A 19099-nucleotide genomic window follows, 5' to 3' on the forward strand; every position below is an offset into this window, starting at 1 on the left:
GCTCAGATTCTCAAAGTGTGACTTCTCAGGAACATTCTTCATGGACACTTATTTTGGCAGCTCCTCCTGAAACTAGTCGGGGGGGATCAATTACATGTGACAGAGACACGGGCTGTCATTTGATGCCTAATTAGAGGAATAATCAGAACTCACCCTGGAAGGAGGCACAGGGGATGTTAGCAGGGCAGTCATGGCTGGCGAACACCTGGCTCAGGGGACTCCCTCTTCATGAGAGCCTGATGGCCAATCCATGACCTGTGGTCACCCTCCTTTCCGGCTTCCTGGTGTGCTCCCACAGCTGAAGTTCAGCTCCATTGACCTGCTGCCTTAGTTACCCCTCCCCTCCAAAGAAAGATTTTTGGGAGAGTCAGGGGTTACTTCACTCTCAGAACCCTCCTCTTTGTAGACCCAAGGTGGTCACACAGGCACAAGCCCTCTCTAAACTCTGTCCTATGTCCAGAAACCAAACCCAGGTCCCTCTAGCCACAGCATTCTGTGCAACTCACTCCTGAGCTTGCCCTCGAGGGTTCACAATGTAGACAGAACAAAGACAGAGAGCAGGCCCTTTAGGTGGGGCTGTGGGGCGGTGGTGGGCAGTCCACTGGCTCAGTTTTGGCCAGAAAGGTTGCACAGAGGCAGGCCAACTATGCAGGTCCCACTGGACAAGGAGAGGTTTTCCAGACAGCAAGGACCAGGCAGACACAGAGGATGGACGGCAAAACAGGAAAGGGGAGCAGAGGGGACATGGGCAGCTGTGGAGGCAGATCTTGAGCCTGACCCAGACTACAGACATGGTAGGGACCAAAAAGAGGGACCAAAAAGAGGCCAATGGGGCTAGTGACAAGACTCTAAGCAGAATGGGTGGGACTCTGGGAACTGCCCATGTGGGGACCAGAGCCAGGTCCTATTCTGGGACTAGAGAGTGCCTGCTCCATAAAGAGTGTTAGATATTGCAAGGAGGTCTAAAGATACCAGCCATGCCCCAGCCTCTACTCTAGTCCCACTCACATCCAACCCCCACCCCCAATTCCACTTCCCAGCCCTACCCCTTCCCACCACTGCTATTGCTCTTCCCTGTCAGCTCCTGGCTAGAAAGCTGGGGACAGATGACAGACTCACCCTCTTATCCCACTGGCAACTAAAAGGGGGTGGGTACCAACCCCACCCGAGGAAAAGGGGGTTCTTTAAGGCCAATCTTCAACCCAGGACCCCTCAATCCTGCCTGGGAGTCTGGAGGTTGACAGGAAGTGGGAAGAGGAAGGTGTGGGCAGGGCAGAGAGTGGCCTTGGAGGATTACCACTCCCTCTCCTCTCCCATCCCACTCACAGTTCCTGCCTCTGGAGCCTTGTCCAGGTTTCCTTCCATGTCCGTCTCTGGGCCTCCATGCAGAGACCTCAAGTGCACCTCCAAGACAAAGGGCAGAGGATCACAGAATGAGAATTGAACATGTGTTCAGGGAGTGTCCTCACATCCCTGGCTTCTGAATCCCATGTGAAGCCATCGGCCTATTTTCCTGCTCAGGAACCAACAGTGGAATCTGGGCTGACTTCCCATTGGGCCTCTGGGACCCAGGCAGCAGCTCACATTGCATCTTCATGAATAACCCAGCACCTCCCAGCTGCCTACAGTCAGAGGAACCTGTGTCCCTGGAACCAACCCCAACCCCTCTCACTGCTTTAAACTTTAATAGGCCCAGGCTCAGTGGCAATTGAGCAGGCACCAGGGAACCAGGGCAGGATGTCCTGAGCAGGAGAGCTTGGACTGAGCTCTCCCAGGATCCAGTTGGAGGCTGACAGGGGAGGATCCCATGGGTCAGGTCCAGCTCCCTAGAACTCTGGCAGCCTATGGGGAAATGTGTTCATGGCAGGAGTCCCAAGAGTGGCCTTCAATTCATGAGGCCTTTAGGGGAGTAAAAGTAAGGTGAGGTCAACATGCAGCTCGGGGCATCTAGACAAGCCATAGCATAGGATTGTGGATAAATTTAAGAATTACCAGCCCAGACACTTACTGCCTGCAAACTCCCACCCTGAAGGTAGAGCTCCAACACCCAAGAGGAAGAGACCCCCAGGACCAGCTGGAGACAGTGCCCTGGGCAGGCCTACATGGATACCCCCATCAGCAGCAGAGACTTCCACTGCCTGCAGCTGGCCTGTGTGGCCTTGGGTCTGGTGGCCGGCAGCATCATCATCGGAGTCTCAGTGTCCAAGGCTGCGGCTGCCGTGGGCGGCATCTTCCTCGGTGCTGCTGGGCTGGGTGAGCAGGAGCTAGACTAGAGTAGGGGGAAGAAATTCTGTGGGGATCAGGGGCCTGGTTAGGTGATGGAGAAATGGCAGGGAAAGCTGGGTCCGTGGGAATTAGTGGGGGAGAATGGGAGCTAGAGGTGCGAGCAAGGCAGCCATTAGGGGTGTAGGGAGTAGAGGGGGTTCGAGGTGGGATTCCTGTTGGCACTGAGGAGACTGGAGTGGGAAGGTTGCTCGTCACACTCCCTTCTGGTCTGTCCCCCGGGCTCTGTGGCTCTGTGCCCCTGGCTTGGGTTTGTGGTGGGATTTGTCAGCCTGTTTGTGGTGGGTTGATGGGGGCTGGCAAAGCAGCACAGCTCAGTTGAACAGTTTCCTTTTCTTTCCCTGTTTGTCTCAGCAGCAGCTCTGTCCACTTGTCTGTCTGGGGAAGGCCCACTGACATCCCCACAGTGATGCTGAGTACCATCTCTCACTCTATTCCACCACCCTGAGCCTAAAACAGAAGCTGTAGCCCTAGGCTGGGGGCTCTGGGCATCCATAGCTGCAAATTCCAGCACAGACACTTGGTCTAGGGAGGGAATGGGAATGGGCAGGGAAGAGTCTGCTCTGTGGCTACCTCTCCCCAGGACTGGGTGGGGAGGAGCATGCAGAGGGACCCCCAGGGGTGAACATGGGAGAGTGAGGTGAACACAGGGGAGGGTGAGGGAGAGTTTGTGGTCTTGGTGTCAGTGGTCCCAGATCCAGCCAGCTAAGAAGAGAGAAAGGTAACCTGTTCTTGGCCTGGCACGGTGGAGGCAGAGCCTGTGGCCTTCACAGACTGTAGCCCCTTCTCCACATAGCACTGTCCCTTCAACCTAGGCAGGGTGTTGGGGAGCTGCCCTGTGCACACACACCAGCTTCCATTTATACACTCGGGCTCCTCCCGCACACACCCAACCACTCTCAAAAACCAGCCCCCAGGCTCACAGCCCACCCACATCCTCCCACACCTCACATTAACCAGGCCCCCTCCCCATCACAGAACCCCTCTGTGTCTCTCTTCTCAGGGCTCCTCATCTTTGCCTACCCCTTCCTGAAGGCTCGGTTCAACCTGGAGCACATCCTGCCTGCAATAGGTGAGTCCCCTTCCCCCTCCCTGCAGACCACTCTGCCAAGGACTGTGTGAGACCCTTTGTGTGTAAGTCTGTGACCGACAGGGAGGTTGAGCAAGCCCACGTGTGAGGCTGCTCCTGGCTGTGTTGGAGTTGCTGTGTGTGTTGTACAGGCGTCGCCATGACTACAGTATAGCAGAAACCAGCCTGCTGCCTGCCACAAAGGTGTCTGAACCTAGGGAGTCCATCTTCCTTGAGAGATTTTTCCATTCCCCCAAAGCCATCAAGATCTCTAAATACCCGCCCCTCACACCCCTAAGAACACCGTCTCCCCTCAGGACCTCTGAATAGTCCCCACCACATCTCAGCAACTTACGTACAGACTCCCAACTCCTCAGCTCTGTGGGGCCTTATATATCCCTGGTTCTCTCTAGGACCCCCACCTCCTTAAAAAATCTGCTACCTCCTTTAAAAACACTGCTTCCAACCTTATCCATATCAACTCAGATTATGTGGGAGACATACATAATGCAGTATGTAGGAACGCAGTGGAGCAGACAGCAGCAGGGTTGGCTATTGAACAACGGGAAGAATTCCTTCCCAAACTGAGCTTGATTTGATATGGGAATGACTCAGTAACCAGAGGAATTGGGGTGGTCTTATCCTTCAGGAAACCTGAGAATCCACCCCAACCCAGGACCAGACCATGGGGAGGGAAGATCCAGTACCAATGGAAATAAGGAAGGTAAGTTTTCGAAATTCTGGAGTCCATCTTTCATCTTCCCTCTCTGGCCTGGCTTTGGAGATACCTTTAGAGGCATGCAGAGGGGCTTCCCCAACCAGGGAAGGAACGAAGTTAGGTGTCCTCCACGTCAGTCAAACGCTTCTTGTTCCAAGCTGACCTGATGTTCTCTTGTTTGGCCTCAGAACTTCTCTGTACTGCCTGGCCTCCACTGGGACAGAGGACTCCTGACTGCCCCTTCCTCTCCCTAGGTCCCACACCCTAGTTTGTTTTCCCACTTCCTTCTCCATGGTGGAATCCAACACTCAGAGCTGATACCTGAAACCGCAACTCTTCTGACTCCCCTTCCCATCCCTCCCACACTGGAAAATCCCAGGGCAGGAGTGTGTCCAAGTGGCCTGCAGTCTACACCACCAGGGGCAGGATGCCTTGTACTTACTCAGCAGAAGGTCCCATGCCAAACGTTGTCAAAGCACTCTGCGTGTTAACTAGTTTAATTCTCACAAGAACCATGTGAGGGAGCTACTATAGTGAGCTTCATTTTATATATGGGACAAATGAGGCACAGGAAGAATAAGTGACATGTCCAAGGTCACACAGTCAGGAAGTGGTGGAGTCAGAATTCAAGCCAGGTAGTACTCCAGAACCTTGCCTTTCCCACACCATGCTGCTGTCTTCTTGATGGGTTGTCCTGTCCTCTCTGGGCAAAACTGGGACTCCCCTCTCTCCCCATCTATCCCAACTCTGCCCTGAGGTCATGAGGCACTCCAATCCCAGGTCCCTTTGGGTTCCTCTGACCCAACAGCTTTGTGAGTATTTGTCCTCAGGCAGCCCCTGTCCTGGTCTCTCCTCCAGGAGCCCGCAGCAGCCTGTCCACTGTGACCAGGACCCTGGAGAAGCTGAAGCCAGGAGGCCGTGGGACCGAGGAGGGCTAGGCCAGGGCTGAGGAGTGCCCCTGCCCTGTCCTCCACTTATTGCCTACTATCCTATCTCAGAGACTTCCTGGGTCCAGGTTAGAAGATTCACCCAGAAATGAACCGGGCTCTGGAGACAGCAGACCAGCATTTGACTCTGACCCAGACTCTTCAAACCAGATGCCACTGGCGTTCTGATGGCCCCACTGGACTCCCTTGTTTCAGTCTCTTACCCTGACTTCTCTCTCAGGACTGAAACTCTGCTTTGTTCCCTTTTTGATCTACTGACTGGCTTCTCTGGAATCTGGAGACTGGATCCCCGACTACACCCAGAGATGCCTCAATTCCTTGCTTTATCCTGGCCACAGAAGTTGACCACGGGCCCACAGGAACCACAGATTGGGGGCCCAGCCAAGCCCCTCAGTCTCCACAGCCTAGATGGGAAGAATGGGCCCAGATTCCTTTCAGAATATCAAACTCCTGGTCAGTTCCTCAGGGACAGGCTCTGAGCAGCATTTAACAAGAGAGGGCCATATCCTTAAAAGGCCCCTGGTCTCTGGAGGACAGAGACTCACAGAAGGACAGACACATTCAGGGTTTTGTATGCTCTGGCTGCAGACAAGCCTCTAGCTGCCCCTCCTCTCCCCTGTCCTGTCACTGCTCCCCAGACGAGCTAAACCTACATCCATCTCAAACCTGGGCTTGTCTCTGGAGGGCTTCTTGTCCCCTCTGCCTATGAAAACTTCCCTTCTTTAAAGGCCCAGCTCAGAGAACCATGTGCTCTTCTCATCCTCTTCCATCAGCCTGGGTCCCTCTCTTGACACCTCCAGGCAGGTTTGAAGGCTTCTTTTTCATAAAACAATCATTAAGCCAACTGCCCCTTTCCCTGTCCTTGGCACCAGGGTACAGAGTAGGTGTTCAACAATGTTAGTGGCTTAAATTTAATGGGAAAACTCCCAAGGCTCCATCTACCTGGGCAAGGAGACTGAGGTACACATAGCCTGGTAAAAGATACCATCTTCCTGCACACCTGCACCTCTAGACCAAAAGCATTGTTTGACCTCAAGTGTCCTCTGTCCTTGTCTGGGGAGCAGGAGACAAGCTAGGAACATTCTTCCAGGATTCATGCAGATGACTTCTCTTCTTGGAAGCCTCCTCTGACATCCCTGCACTTTCACAGTACCAGGGTTTCCTTCCAGCACAACCAATCCATGGCTCTCAGTGGTTCTGGTCTATTTCTCCCCCTTGAGAGTGAGAGCAGAGGACGGGAACACAGAAGGCATCCAGTACATGTTGGAAAACCAAACCAAAGTGGGACAGCCCATCTCACTACACAGATGGGAAAGCTGAGGGCCCACAGGAAAAAGGACTCATGGAGTCTCCCAGGGAAAGTCATGAAGCCAGACTGTGCATCCAGGTCTTCTGTCTCTGTGCACCTGTGGTTGCATTCTCCGTACGGTACAGGACTCAACTCCCTGACCACAGATGGACAATCTCCATGAATTTCACAAATTCTGGCTAGTTGTGGAGACTTTGTTCCCCCAGAGGAAGTCAACTTCCTTCTCCTTGAAATTCCCCCCTCTTTAGCTCCCTTCTGCCTTCTCCCTGCACCTTCTCCTTTTCCTCAATATCAACAATAACTCAGGCTCCTCCTTGATCAATGAGAAAACCTTCCCCCTATCAATCTTCAATTTTCACTTCAGTGCCCCAAAGAGATGCCCAAGGGTGGAGATGGTCCAAGTGGGGAAGGCAGAGCCTGAACTGCAGGAAGCGTGACCCCACCCCATTAGCTCCTCCCAGCCAAGATCTCCCCAATGTGGGCTATGGAATCCCTGATGCCTGGCAGGGCCAGGCACAGAGATGCTGGGGATCAGGATGGAATAAATTAAGGAATGAACACATGAAAAGGCAAAAACTGTATTCCAGCACAATAGTGCACTCCTGTAATCCCAGCTACTGAGGAAGCTGAGGCAGGAGGATCAAAAGTTCAGGGGCATCCTGGGCAATTTAGAGAGAAGATATCTCAGAAATAATATTAAAAGGGCTGGGGATGTAGCTCAGAAGTAGAATACCTCTGGGTATTCTACTCTGGGGGGTAATAAAGGCAAGAGTTATATCCACTGGGGAAGAAACTGGTAAGGGTTCAAAGGACCCTCCCAGCTGGGAGGGAGTTCTCAAAGTCCAGCCTCTGGTTCCTCTCTTCTCTTGCTGTTTCTCCTGAAACCTGCTCTCCTGCAGGTGAATGTCCCCAAGTGTGTCTCCACCTCACCTCTTCCAACCCCCATCACTGGAGTGATCCACACAAGACACCTGCCTTCTCTCCCATTCCACACTTGGAAAAAAGAGGAGGTGGGCCAACCTGGCAGGGCTGGTATGGTAGGTAGTGTCAGGGGGAAGAGCCTCGCACCTCCGAGCAGCAGTAGCACCCTCCAATGTTTTAGCATGGGGGCCCATGCTCTTCTAGCAGTCTGTTCAGTCAAGGAATTTTTTTTCCCCAACAGCCCTGTTCTAACACCTGGGTTATGGCTGTGCCCTGCCCCTGCTGTCCTGGGATGGGCAGGGCACTGAGAGCACATCGTGAACTAACAGTGGAGAGTGCCTGGTCCTCGTGGTTCTTTGAAATCACATCCTAGATGGACCAATCTGGGCGAGAACTGTTCCAGTTGAGGGAGGGGAGAATGAAAATAAGACTCACATCCTGGTTGTCTGCCTCCATCCAACCCACCCCTGGGCCCATGGAGCTGAGGCAAAAAGCCGAGGGTCCTGACCCTGGTTTCCTCACCTCCAAATGGAGGATGGTTGCAGAAGCCCCTCACAGGGCTGGGGTCAGGAGGGCTCGGCCACATTAGGTGGAGCTTGTAATGGATAAGCGGATGTGTGAAGGGGAAGGTGGGCAAGATGCCCTCCCAGCTGAACAACTCCAGGGCCTGGAAGGTCAGCACCTCTGACTCCCACCCAGGTCTCCCTGCAACACAGTTCAGCCTGGAGCTGGGCCCTGTGGCTAGCACACCCTCCCGCTCCCTCACAGGGAAACTAGCATAAATTCCACCGGGACTGGTCCTTGTGAGACGGAGCCTTCTCTCGCCTTTTAGTTTTGAGAAAAGAGCCACCCGTAGGGGCTCGTGGCAACACTCCTTTTTAGGGGCAGGACCGGTGATGGAGAAAAGGGTGCTGGTAAGAAGCTCCACCCCTGGAAAACTCTCCCTGCCCGCCACAGCGCCGGGCCCCCCAGGCAGTTGGACGCTGAAGGCAGGGCCAGTGCGACCTGTAGCCTTCGCCCCAGCGTGAGTAGCACTGTACCCACACCGGCTCTGGGAAAGTGCAGCGCGCCGTGTGGGCGGCGGGAGTTATTTGCTAGGGTGCTTGCAAACCGGGAAACCTAGAGGAGCGAAGCGCAGGGCCGCGCCGCGCGACAGGCGGGAGCTCCCCCAGGGCTGCCGGGGCCGAGGTGGCTGAGAGGGGCCGCGGGTGGTGGCTGTGACGGGGGGCCCCGCACAGCCTGGCGCCCGGCTCCGGCTCCGACCCGGCCGGCGCGCCGCCCCTCCCACCTGTCGCCGCCTCGGCTGCTCCGCGGGAGCCGGCAGAGAGGGGCTGCGCGTGTCGCCCTGAGCCGGGCGAGGAGCCCTGGGCCCGGTGTGCCCAGCCACCGGGAGCCCCTCTCACAACTTGGCGGGTGGCGGGACACCCCACCGAGCCCCGGTGCCTGGCGCTCCACCCAGCCCCTCGAAGTCTGCCGGCCTTGCCCCAGACTGACCATACGCGCTCCCTGGCCACCCTGCGCTCAGGGTTCAGGCCCAGCCGACCACAGGGCAGTGTCCACGCACCGACTCAGGTGAGTGAAGGCTGCAGGAGCCGGGGAAAGCTGGAGGGAGGGCGAGGGCTGGGAAGGGGCCGCTTTAAGAAATGCAGGAGATAACTGCGTCCAGACCTGAACTCCCAGGAGGCAGGGCAAGCACTGCCCAGACAAGGGGTCGGGAACCTGTGACCTTCAGAAAACAGGTGAGAGGGAGGAAAGCGAAGGGGAGACACACCATGAACTGGCTGCTTTGGACCCCTTCTGCTCTATCCTTTCCCTCCTGCTCTTAACTCTGTAGAGTCTGTCTTAGAAGCCCCCTGCATCCTCCACAACCTCCCAAAAGACCGGAAGTAGAGAGCAGTGAGCCCCCAACCACTTCAAATCCAAGGGACCAGTGAAGCTGGAAGGCAGAAGATGGACATGGATGGCCTCTCTGTACAATGTCTGCTTTCCCATGTATTTAACCAGCATTCACTGGGCCCCTGGGGAGACCCAGGCACCTCACTGGGGGACACAATAGCAAGCAAGGTAGACATAATCCTGCTCCTGGAGGAAGCCAGTTGGAGCATGCATACCTGGACACAGGAGTCACTTCAAGCACCCTGGAGAGAGTCAAGAATCTGGGAACCATGAGTTGGCAAGTTAGGGGGAGGAGGAGGAGGAAGGAAGGAAGGAAAGGAGGGAGGGAGGGAGGGAGGAAGGGAGGGAAAGAAAGGAAAGGAAAGGAAGAAAAGAAGGAGTATCCCAGCTACACTGGAAGGCAGCTGAAGATAAAGCCCAGGGCTCAGGCACAGGGGTCTGGGTGCCCACCATACCTGCTGAGTCAAGCTTACCATACCTGGTCAGTTCAGTTCATCAACCCTAGTGAGCTCAGCTTCACAAGAAAAAGGGTCACTTGAAGCTGAGCATGGTGGCACATGACTATAATCCCAGTGACTTGGGAAGTTGAAGCAGGATGATGGCAAGTTCTAGGCCAGCCTTGGCAACTTAGTGAGATCCTGTCTCAAAAATAAAATAAAAAGGTATGGGGATGTAGTTCAGAGGTAGAGTGCACTTAGATTTGATACTCAGTACCAAAAAAAAAAAAAAAAAAAAAAAAAAAAAAAATCTCCTGGAAGAGTCATGGTTGGAATAACTGCACTGGGGGCCCAGGAGGGTCTTAACAGTGGGAAGAGATGGTGGGTGAGCAGGGACAGCAGTGAGTCCAGAGAGAAGGGGATGGACTCTGAGATACTTGGTGGGAGGATCTGCAGGACTCGAGATGGGTTGGAAATGTGTGGAGAGAAGCCTGTGGGAATAGGAGGGGCTAGGGCTGACTGAGGCTGTAGGCTTTGTGGGAGAAGGCGACACTGAAGGAACCCGTATCCCAGAGACACAGTGTTCCCAGGAGGGAAGGCACAGCAGACTGAAGCTAGGGACAACAGCATATTCAAATAGTGTTCATTGAACTCAGCGACAAGCTGTCTGCTGGTAACCTTGGTGAGCATGGAGTCCAAGTGTAATGGAGCAAAAACCAGATTGGAGTGGATGATGCTTGAGAAGGAAGTGAAGTATGGAATGTAGGCAGTGCTTTCAGGAGCCAAAAGAAGCCAGGCACTGTGGCACATACCTGTAATTCCAGCTACCTGGGAGGCTGAGACAAGAGGTTCGCAAGTTCCATTCTCAACAACTTAGCAAGACTTGTCTCAAAATAAAAGGACTGGGAATGTAGCCCAGTAGTACAACACCCCTGGGTTCAATTCCCAATTCTGCAAAATAAAAATAAATTTGTTAGCTGGAGACTATCACAACCTGGGGTTGAAGAAAGATTGTATTGCAAGACAGTAACTGAATCCAGTCAGTATGGGATCTCAGGTGGTTGCAGAAAGAAACAGGCAAGAAGACCATGGAGAAAATGTAGGGTTCCAGGGATTGTAGCAAGAGGCAGTACACAGACCTGGTGAATTGCATGGATTTAGGAGACATATGACCTAGGTTTGAATCCTGGCTCTATCATGTATTACTACCATATGTGTGGACTTGGGTGAGTAACTGAACCTCTTTGAGCCTCTGTTTCCCTATCTGTTAAATAAGGATGGCAATAATGCCTGTCTTGTCAGGTGTGGTGGTACACACCTATAATCCCAGTGTCTTGGGAGGCTGAGGCAGGTGGATCGTGAGTTCAAAGCCAGCCTCAGCGATTTATCAAGGCCCTAAGCAACTTATCAAGACCTTGTCTCTAAATAAAATATTTTTAAAAGGGGCTGGGGATGTGGCTAAGTGGTTGAGTGCCCCTGGGTTCAATCCCCAGTACCAAAATAATAAAAAATAAATAATGCCTACCTCTAGGATTATCATGGGCTTATGTAAGTTAACCTATATAAAGATCTTATGTCTTAGTCAATTTTCTGTTGCTATAACAGAATACCTGACACTGGGGTAATTTTTGTTTGTTTGTTTGTATTAGTTTTGGTTTTTGGTACTGTGATTGACCCCAGGGACATTTAACCACCAAGTCATATCCCCAGTCCTTTTTACTTTTTATGTTGAGACAGGGTCTTGCTAATTTGCTTAGGGCCTCACTAGTTGCTGAGGCTAACTTTGAACTTGTGATTCTCCTCTCTCAACCTCCCTAGTTGCTGGTATTACAGAGGTGCTCCTCTGTGCCTGGCAAGACTAAATAATTTCTAAAGGAAAGAAGTTTATTTAACTCACCATTCTGGAAACTTGGAATCCAAAGAGAAAGATGCTGGCATTTGTCCAGCTACTGGTGATGGTTTTGTGTTGTTTCACCTCATGGCATAAAGCAGAAAGTAAGCAGGTACCTGCAAAAGAGACAAAAGTCAAAGAGCAGACTGACTTTATATAACCCATTCCCACAGTGACTAACCCAGTCCAGCAAGAATGAGAACTTTCCCACCTCAAGAATTAACCCAGTCCCACGAGGAAAGCATTAACCCCTTTTAATGATCTAACTGCCTCTTGAAGGCCCTTACCTCTCAACATCAACACAATGCACTCACATGTGTTCACATGGGTTTCCCAGGAGACAAGCCATACTCAAACCATAGCAGCTTAGAATAGTGTTGAGCACAAAGTAGGTGCTGTCCATTTGTTTGGATAGCCATAGCAGTGGGGGTAAAGTCAAGAGTAAGGTGTCCAGGTTTCTCAGAGGTGGATTGATTCAGGGTGACAACAGGGTGACAAGATCCCCAGGGGATAAAGAGGACTGATGGTGGAGGTGCAGTGGAAGAACTGGGCATTGGAGAGGAGGAGTCAAGGAACTAATGGGCAGAGAGTTGGATGGTTATGCACAAGATGCTGCAGTCCCTAGGGGTAGGACTTAGCTGGAGAAGAAAGCAGAGCTTGTCCCAAAGCCTTGGAAGGAAGCAGACAGGAAGAGCAGCTCCACTCCAGCAGTCTGAAGTCCTCTGCTCTGGTCCCTCCTGCTGGCTTCAGGCAACTGAGTTGCTGGGGGCAGAGGCAGAGGTCCAGACTAAGGCTGGAGATTCCATCTGCCCACAGAGGTAGCCCCAGCTAGTGGCCAGTCTGAGTATCAGGAAGGAATAGAAGTGGGCAGAAGGCCCCAGAGCAGAAGGATTACCTTTGCCTGGATGGGTACAGAGGCTGATCTAATGAAGCTGCTGAATCCTGTGTCCCTGTGTCCCTTAACTATGCTAAAAGTCAGAACCTGCAGGGCCTGCAGAGATCTTCTAGACCACTTTGCTGATAGCACTAGTGAAACAGCCCAGTGAGGATCAATGAGTGCAGCAAATGCTTGTCAGCTCCAGGCCTGGAGAACCATTGTAAACAGGAGGGCATCATTAGAGCAGCTGAACAGAACTCATACCCCTGTGCCCCATCATGAATACCCACTGGCTGCTGCTGTCAAGCATCTCCCCTGCACTCCCAGGCAAGAAGTCTCCCAAGATACTTCTGCTGGGTAGTAGCTCATCTCCACCAGAAAGGCAGGCAACTGGGAGTGTGTTCACCTGTCTGTTGGCCTATATGTGTGTAATGCAGCTGTGCTTGCATTTTTTGGTATATCTGATCCCTCAGGGTTATGTGGAACGTGTGTACACATGTGTGCACTTGCACTCAAGGATGAGGATGATGGAGCCCAGGAGCCAGTGACAGGGACTGGAAAGCCACACTTTCAGGCTTCATCCTCAAACCTGTTTCTAGCTTAGGGGATCATCTGTGTGCTTGTGTACACATGCACATGTGTATATGCTCAAATGTACCTGTGGGGGGAAGGACCCTGTGGATTGGCTGGGTGGGGGGATGGTGGCTCTTTGGGCTCTGGGGAAGCAGAATTCAGTTGGCAGAAGTTGAGAACCTGCAGGATAGTGAATAAGTCCTATCCAGTAATGAGGAATGGTGATGTGGGAGGTTCCCTGAGGATGGGGGTGGATAGAAAGAACATGGGGTGAGGGCACCAGTGGAGAGGACTGGTCCCAAATTCAGGGATTAAGGGGAAACAGAAGAATTCCCAGTCAGGTGTAAAGGGCTCTGACTGGCCCAATGAGGGACTGGGTCTCATGTGGAGGACAGGCTGTTTTAACTGAAGCCCCAGGCCCCTCACCCAGAGGCTCTTGAGCCACTGGAACAAGAATCAGGAGCCAAGAATCCTGGCAGATAGCCCTGGTCAGGCAGCTGCTCTTGTGCAACACTAATACCCCAGAAAGTAGACTGGGAAAGTGAGGCAGGCTTACCTGCAGGGGCTTCTGACAGAGATCCCCTCCCCAGGAGCAAAGCCCAAGCTTGTTGATACCTGGATAGTAATAATCAATGATTATGTTCTTTTAGGAGGCAAACATCTCTATACCTTCCCATAAGCAGCAGTTCTGGTATAGGAAAAACATGGACTTTTCAATCCAAAAGAACTAGTTTAAACCTGAACTTTCCCCAACACAGCCAAGTGAACCAGGGAGCATCCTTCACCTCATTGAGCCTCACTGTGACTGGGGGTGGTCTTGTAACAGCTCACAGGGTTGTGATGAAGACCAAAGGAGTTGATGTGGGGAACTTAGCTTAACACAGAGTCACTGCTCAATGTGTGTGCCCCTCCCCCTAATCAGGACCCCTGAGCAGCAGTAACTTCTCAGGGAAATAACTTAGTCCCAGCCCAAAGCAAAGAATTTAGAACAATGATTAGGTACAGTCATATTTCAGATCAGTGTAGCTTTTTATGAGACCCTTTGATATTTTGATAGTAATTTCTGAAGAGATCCCCATTCTACCTTCACAAACAGATAGCTCAGGATGGGGCAGCAGATTGATGAGAGACTTCCACTGGGGACAATACCTGCTTACATCTCCCCCTTTACATTCAGACAGTTAGACCTAGAGAGGGACCCCAACCCTTCCAGTAGCCCAACCAGATCAAAATCCAAGACCCTTGTCACCTGAGGCCCAGCCCCAAGTGCCTGCCTCTGCTGCAAACAGTTTCTAGACTGAACTCCCAAACAGCAACTTAGTAAGACCCTAAGCAACTCAGCCAGACCCTGCCTCTAATAAAATGTTAAAAAGGGCTGGGGATGTGGCTCAGTAGTTAAGTGTCCCTGGGTTCAATCCCTGGTACAAAAAAAAAAAATTTTTTTTTCCACCTTTGCCAGATAATGTCAGATATTGATAAATAAGGGGAGGAAGGAGTTTGAAAGGAAAATCTGGAAATCTCAGAGCCTCTTCTGAGCATCAAACCTTTGTCTTTAAAATGAAGCAATATTGTGTATAGTGTGGCCCAGGTATCTGCTCTCTTACTCTGGTTTTAGGTTGTCTTTTCCTCCTTTTAGTCCAACTACCAGAGCCCAATTCTCTCTGAGCTTCAATTTCCTCAGTTGTAAATGTGGTTATTAGTAAGTGTCACACAATTATAGGGATTAAATGATATCATGGCTATAAAAGTGCTTTGCAAACTGTAAACGGCTGTATCCCTTTAGCTGTTGCTGTTGCTGCCTGGCAGAACCAGCAGCAGCAGGCTAAAAGAGAGTGGATGGTTCATGCCTGTGTGGCGCTTCTCAAGGAATCTATGATTTATAGATGACCAAACTCAAGGGTCAACAAATGCTTTCTTTACCAGAATTTTGGAATTTCTGCCAGGTTGGTAGGGCAGCAAGATGTTTCTTGGTTGGAGTGAGTCCCAGTAGAACTGCCACCTCTCAGCATAGTGCCAGGAGGGGGAGCCCTGGAGTCATCAAATCTGGAGACCTGGAAGTGGCCCTCCAAGCCCCCTGACTTGCTTGGGCCAAGTTGAGCCCAGCCTGTGTCCAGAGTGAAGAATCTGAGCTGCCCCTTCCTGATACTTTCTCTCATTTTCGTTCACCTAGTCATCAAGCTTTTTCCAATCCCAAAGTGTGCAGGCTTTGGAGACACTCAGGAAGACATCTCTAATTGGGAGGCAGAACAACTACTATGTTTTCCACACATGACATAACCAGCTTCTCAGATATGACAGGAAATAACTCACTTCTCTGTCAGCCCCACAAGGGCAAGGTTAATGTTTAATGTTTAATCAGCACTGTTAATCATGGTTAATCAGCACTGTTCTAAGCACTTTATTTAACTTTATTTCATTTAAAGCATTTAATTATTACTATACCCTGTGAAGCTGATTCTATTATTAACCCAATGTTACATGTGATAATTCCGAGAACAGAACATTGGGCCTCTTGTCCAGGTCACCCTCCCTGCATGTTCTCCTCACCCTGAATGCTCTGCTCCCATTTGTGCTACCATCTGATTACTCCCCTACCTACCCAGGACCCTTCACTGAAATTTTTTCTCAGTTCTAACACAACTTATGAGCCATGATCTCATCCTTTCAGGGCCTTGCTACATATGATTTCAAAATTCTCAGATAGAAGACCTGAATCTCTAATCTCTGGTTATATTACTCTTGCTTCTACATGCATTTCCAAAGTTCTAGCATTCAATGATAGATCCCAGAACCAAAAACATCTAGAGATTTCCAGAAAGGAATTCTAGCATGCACTGATATTGGGCTTTTGAATCCAGATCCAACTGCTGAATCCTGGATTTAACTGGGTAGTAGAATGGAGGTAGGCCATAGAATGCCCAGTCTGGAAATGTCCCAGGGACCCCACCCAACATGGGGACTGCTTCCTCTCACTGGACATCTGAAGCATCCAGAGTTCCTCACTCTCACATGACCAGTCACACCAGGGCCTCATCTGATGTTTAGGAAAATTAATGTCGTGCTGTGCTTACCAGAGCCTAGTGTGCGGTAGGCAGCAGGCTATTTGCCATTTAGGTCCTGGATCTTGGGATCTTGGGTAAAGTGCTAGACCTCTCTTGAGCATCAATTGTTTCCTTCCTCCTCCTCCTTTTTCTTCTTATTCTTTCTTTATTTGTTTATTCCAGATTGAACTTGAACTCAGGAGCACCTTACCACTGAGTTATATCCCCAGCACTTTTTATTTTTTATTTTGAGAGAGGGTCTCAATTGCTTAGGGTCTCACTAATTTGCTTAGGCTAACCTGGAACTTGCATCCTCCAGCCCCAGAGTGGCTAGGATTACAGGCCTGCTCCACTGTGTAAGGATAAACTTCCATTTTCTTCATCTGAGTAAGGAAGGGTTAGATCAAATGATCCTCAGGCCTTTTTCACTTGGAGGTGGAGCTGTCAAAAACCCAAGAGCTGCCAAACTGTCCTCTACCTATAACTACTGAGAATGATGATTATCATCATTTAATAAGCACCCTGCTGAGGGTTTCACAGCTATTCACTTTCTTAATTTAATTAGCCCAGGAAGGCTTCTTGGAGGAGAGAAGGTGGAGGGAGGGCGACTGGCAAAATTAGCGGTGAGGGGCTCCAGGAACGAGGTAGAGAAAACAATAGACAACTTCGCATGTGAGGTGGGTTGTTTCCCAGAATCAAAGCAGAGGCAGGGGTCTGCCCAAGGTGACCTCTTCACTCCCAGGCACGGAATGAAGCCAGGGAACTAAGCTGAGACACTCCCCTGACTTGCCTTCTCTGTGTGCTCGCAGGATCACCGTGAGCTCGCCCCTGGCTGGAGGAATCTTGATGCGTGTCAGGTGTGCTCAGGCTGATGCCGCCCACACAGAAAAAGAAGAGCAAGGGGCCTCTGTCTCCCGCGCCCACCGGCCGTGCTCAGGGCCGGTTGCCCGGCCTGCCATCACCTGCGCTGTGCTGCGCCTGCGGTCTGTGCGTGCTGCTGGCGGGTGTGAACGTGACACTGGTGGGTGCCTTCGCCTCCTTCCTGCCAGGGTACAATGTGCCACTGATCCTAGGGCCGGCGCTGCTGGTGCTGGCGCTCAGTTTCTTCGCAGTCTGCTGCGTGTGTAGCCGCCGGGGCCCAACGCTCCGCGCGCGCTCGTTGCAAACCGCGGGCCGGAGCCAGAATGGCGGGCGTGCAGGGCCAGTGGCGCTGGAGATGGAAAGCAGCGAGCGCACGGCGCAGGACACTACGGCGGTCCAGCTCAGCCCCGCCGCATCGGCAGCGTCCTCTGGCCGCTCCAGCCCGGGCCCTGGCCCCGGCCTTTTCAGCCTGGACGCGCCGGCACCCCCAGCAGTCTATGTGCCGCGCCCAGAAGGGGCTCAGCTCAACCTGCCCCGAGAGTTGTCCACTTCCTAGCGGACTAAGGCCCCTGTCGACTCCCCTGTCTGGGTTCCCTCCGTCCTGTGTCATTTAAGCAAAAACGAGGGGGTGGGTGGGCATGGAGACTTTTTTCCCCATAAGGGACAGGTCTTGGGAACAGGTGATCTCATCTGTCTCATGTCAGAACTTCTGGAGGGAAGAATGTGGTGATGGTGTCAGGGCTCACATCCTAAAGAACCTTGGTCCTTTAGGGTTTCTGCGCTCTACTTTACCTCACCCCCGAGACGTGATGAAGGTGGGCTTATGGACCTTGGAACCTGACCCCACCCACAGTATTTGGGCACTGTGGAGAAAGAAAGTATCCACTTCAAGGGGGGCTGGCTACCAGCAAGGCCCTTGCCCCCCAAGGGGGGAGAAGGGAGGAATTCAGCCTGGACTTGTTCCATCCCTTCAAACTGTGAAAGTCCTCTAGGCCCCCTTCTGCCCCTCCCCTACATCCTTGTCTCTACACCAACATGATCTTTGGGATTCATTTGGGAGGATTCTGACTTCAGCCATGAGTGGGTAGGGCCGAGTGAAGCCTACCCTTCCGTCTGACTCTCACAGTGTGAGCCGAGACAAGAGCCCTGTCTAGGATGGGTGCCGAGGGGGATTCTCCACCCCTGAAGGTCCCAGTGTGGTCTTCACTGCCAACAGTGCTGCCACCTTGTGCCACACCTTATGTTCCCACTCCTCAATAAAGCACCTTTGGAGTCAGTCCTCTTCTGTGTACAAGCTGGAGGGAGCTTGCTGTGGGGCCTCAGGTTGTGGGGCCTCTGGCTGAGCACTTGGGTTCTGGGCCCCTGCCTGCCAGTGGCCAAGCCCTTCAGCATCCTAGCACCAGCTCCTCTTGGAGACCTAGAGAGGGGCCCCAGGGGAAAGGAGTGTGTGCCTGTGAATGCCTTGTGGGAACAGGTGGGCCACACCCAGAGCTGGAGGAATGTAGGAGTGTGACTGTGGGGGCCATTGCCTGACTCCTGTAGGAAGGGAGGAGTGCAATATTGGGTAGTTGTCAATATCACAGTCTGTAGGAGTATGGGGACATATGGCCACCCAGCAGGGATGGTGAGGGGAGAAGACCACAAGCTGTGTAAAGTCTGAACCTTTCTCTTGGGTTGGCTGGGCTTGCAGAGTTTAGGCCCAACCTGTGGTCTGTCCTGGCAGGTGAGGGCACCTGGTAGAGAAATGGGGGCTGCCTTGTAAGAAGTACAAGGGGACTTGGGGGAAATCCTGAGCTCTCTTCCTCCCTGCAGGGACCCAGGCAAGAAGTGATCATGGTACACACTGGCCCACCACCCCTTTGGGGACCTTGACTCCCTGCCCTTGTGGCTTTATCAGTTTCCCTTTCCAAGGTGGCTGCCCTTCTGCCACAGCCCAGGTGCTTCCCACAAGGAGGGCTTTGTCCTTCCTCTGACACCTTCTCGGTCCTCTTGTCCCGCTGTCTCCCTCTCCCACTAACCTGGAGTGTTACGAATCTGTCAGTAGGTGCTAAGCAGGTCATCTCCATTTGTTCTAATGGGTGGGTGTGCCCTAACCTTCGAAGCACCCAGCACCTGGAGCTGATGACCTCTTCTCAGCACTTCCCCACCACGTGTGTGTGAGTCCACCTCTTCAGACTCATCCTGTCTTCTGGTTCATTGGTCTGCAGCTGTCTGAGGCCACCTGCTGCCTTAGTAGGATAGGCAGTGAGGGGCCACTGCTGATGCTGCCATGGAGT

At 52.3% G+C, this 19099-nt stretch overlaps 2 protein-coding genes across 3 annotated transcripts; both read left to right on the forward strand.

Annotated features, from left to right (window-relative positions):
- The first annotated feature begins 2102 nt into the window (after nt 1–2102).
- On the forward strand, nt 2103–5008 carry Kncn (kinocilin). The gene is made up of 4 exons (XM_047539814.1): nt 2103–2253; nt 3287–3355; nt 4002–4076; nt 4929–5008. Exons 1-4 carry the CDS (start codon nt 2103–2105, stop codon nt 5006–5008), a joined length of 375 nt encoding a protein of 124 aa, XP_047395770.1.
- A 3153-nt stretch (nt 5009–8161) lies between these two features.
- Nucleotides 8162–18087, forward strand: Tmem275 (transmembrane protein 275). Of its 2 annotated transcripts, none has more exons than XM_047520951.1 (2): nt 8162–8271; nt 16772–18087. In XM_047520951.1, the coding sequence occupies exon 2, from the start codon at nt 16834–16836 to the stop codon at nt 17377–17379; it is 546 nt and encodes a 181-aa protein (XP_047376907.1). In that variant the 5' UTR covers nt 8162–8271; nt 16772–16833; the 3' UTR covers nt 17380–18087. The 2 variants fall into 2 exon arrangements, with proteins under 2 accessions (XP_047376907.1, XP_047376904.1); XM_047520948.1 differs by lacking the exon at nt 8162–8271 and adding an exon at nt 8302–8819.
- Nucleotides 18088–19099: the final 1012 nt, after the last annotated feature.

Source organism: Sciurus carolinensis, chromosome 1 (assembly GCF_902686445.1).
Source record: "Sciurus carolinensis chromosome 1, mSciCar1.2, whole genome shotgun sequence".
Taxonomy (NCBI): Eukaryota; Metazoa; Chordata; class Mammalia; order Rodentia; family Sciuridae; genus Sciurus; species Sciurus carolinensis.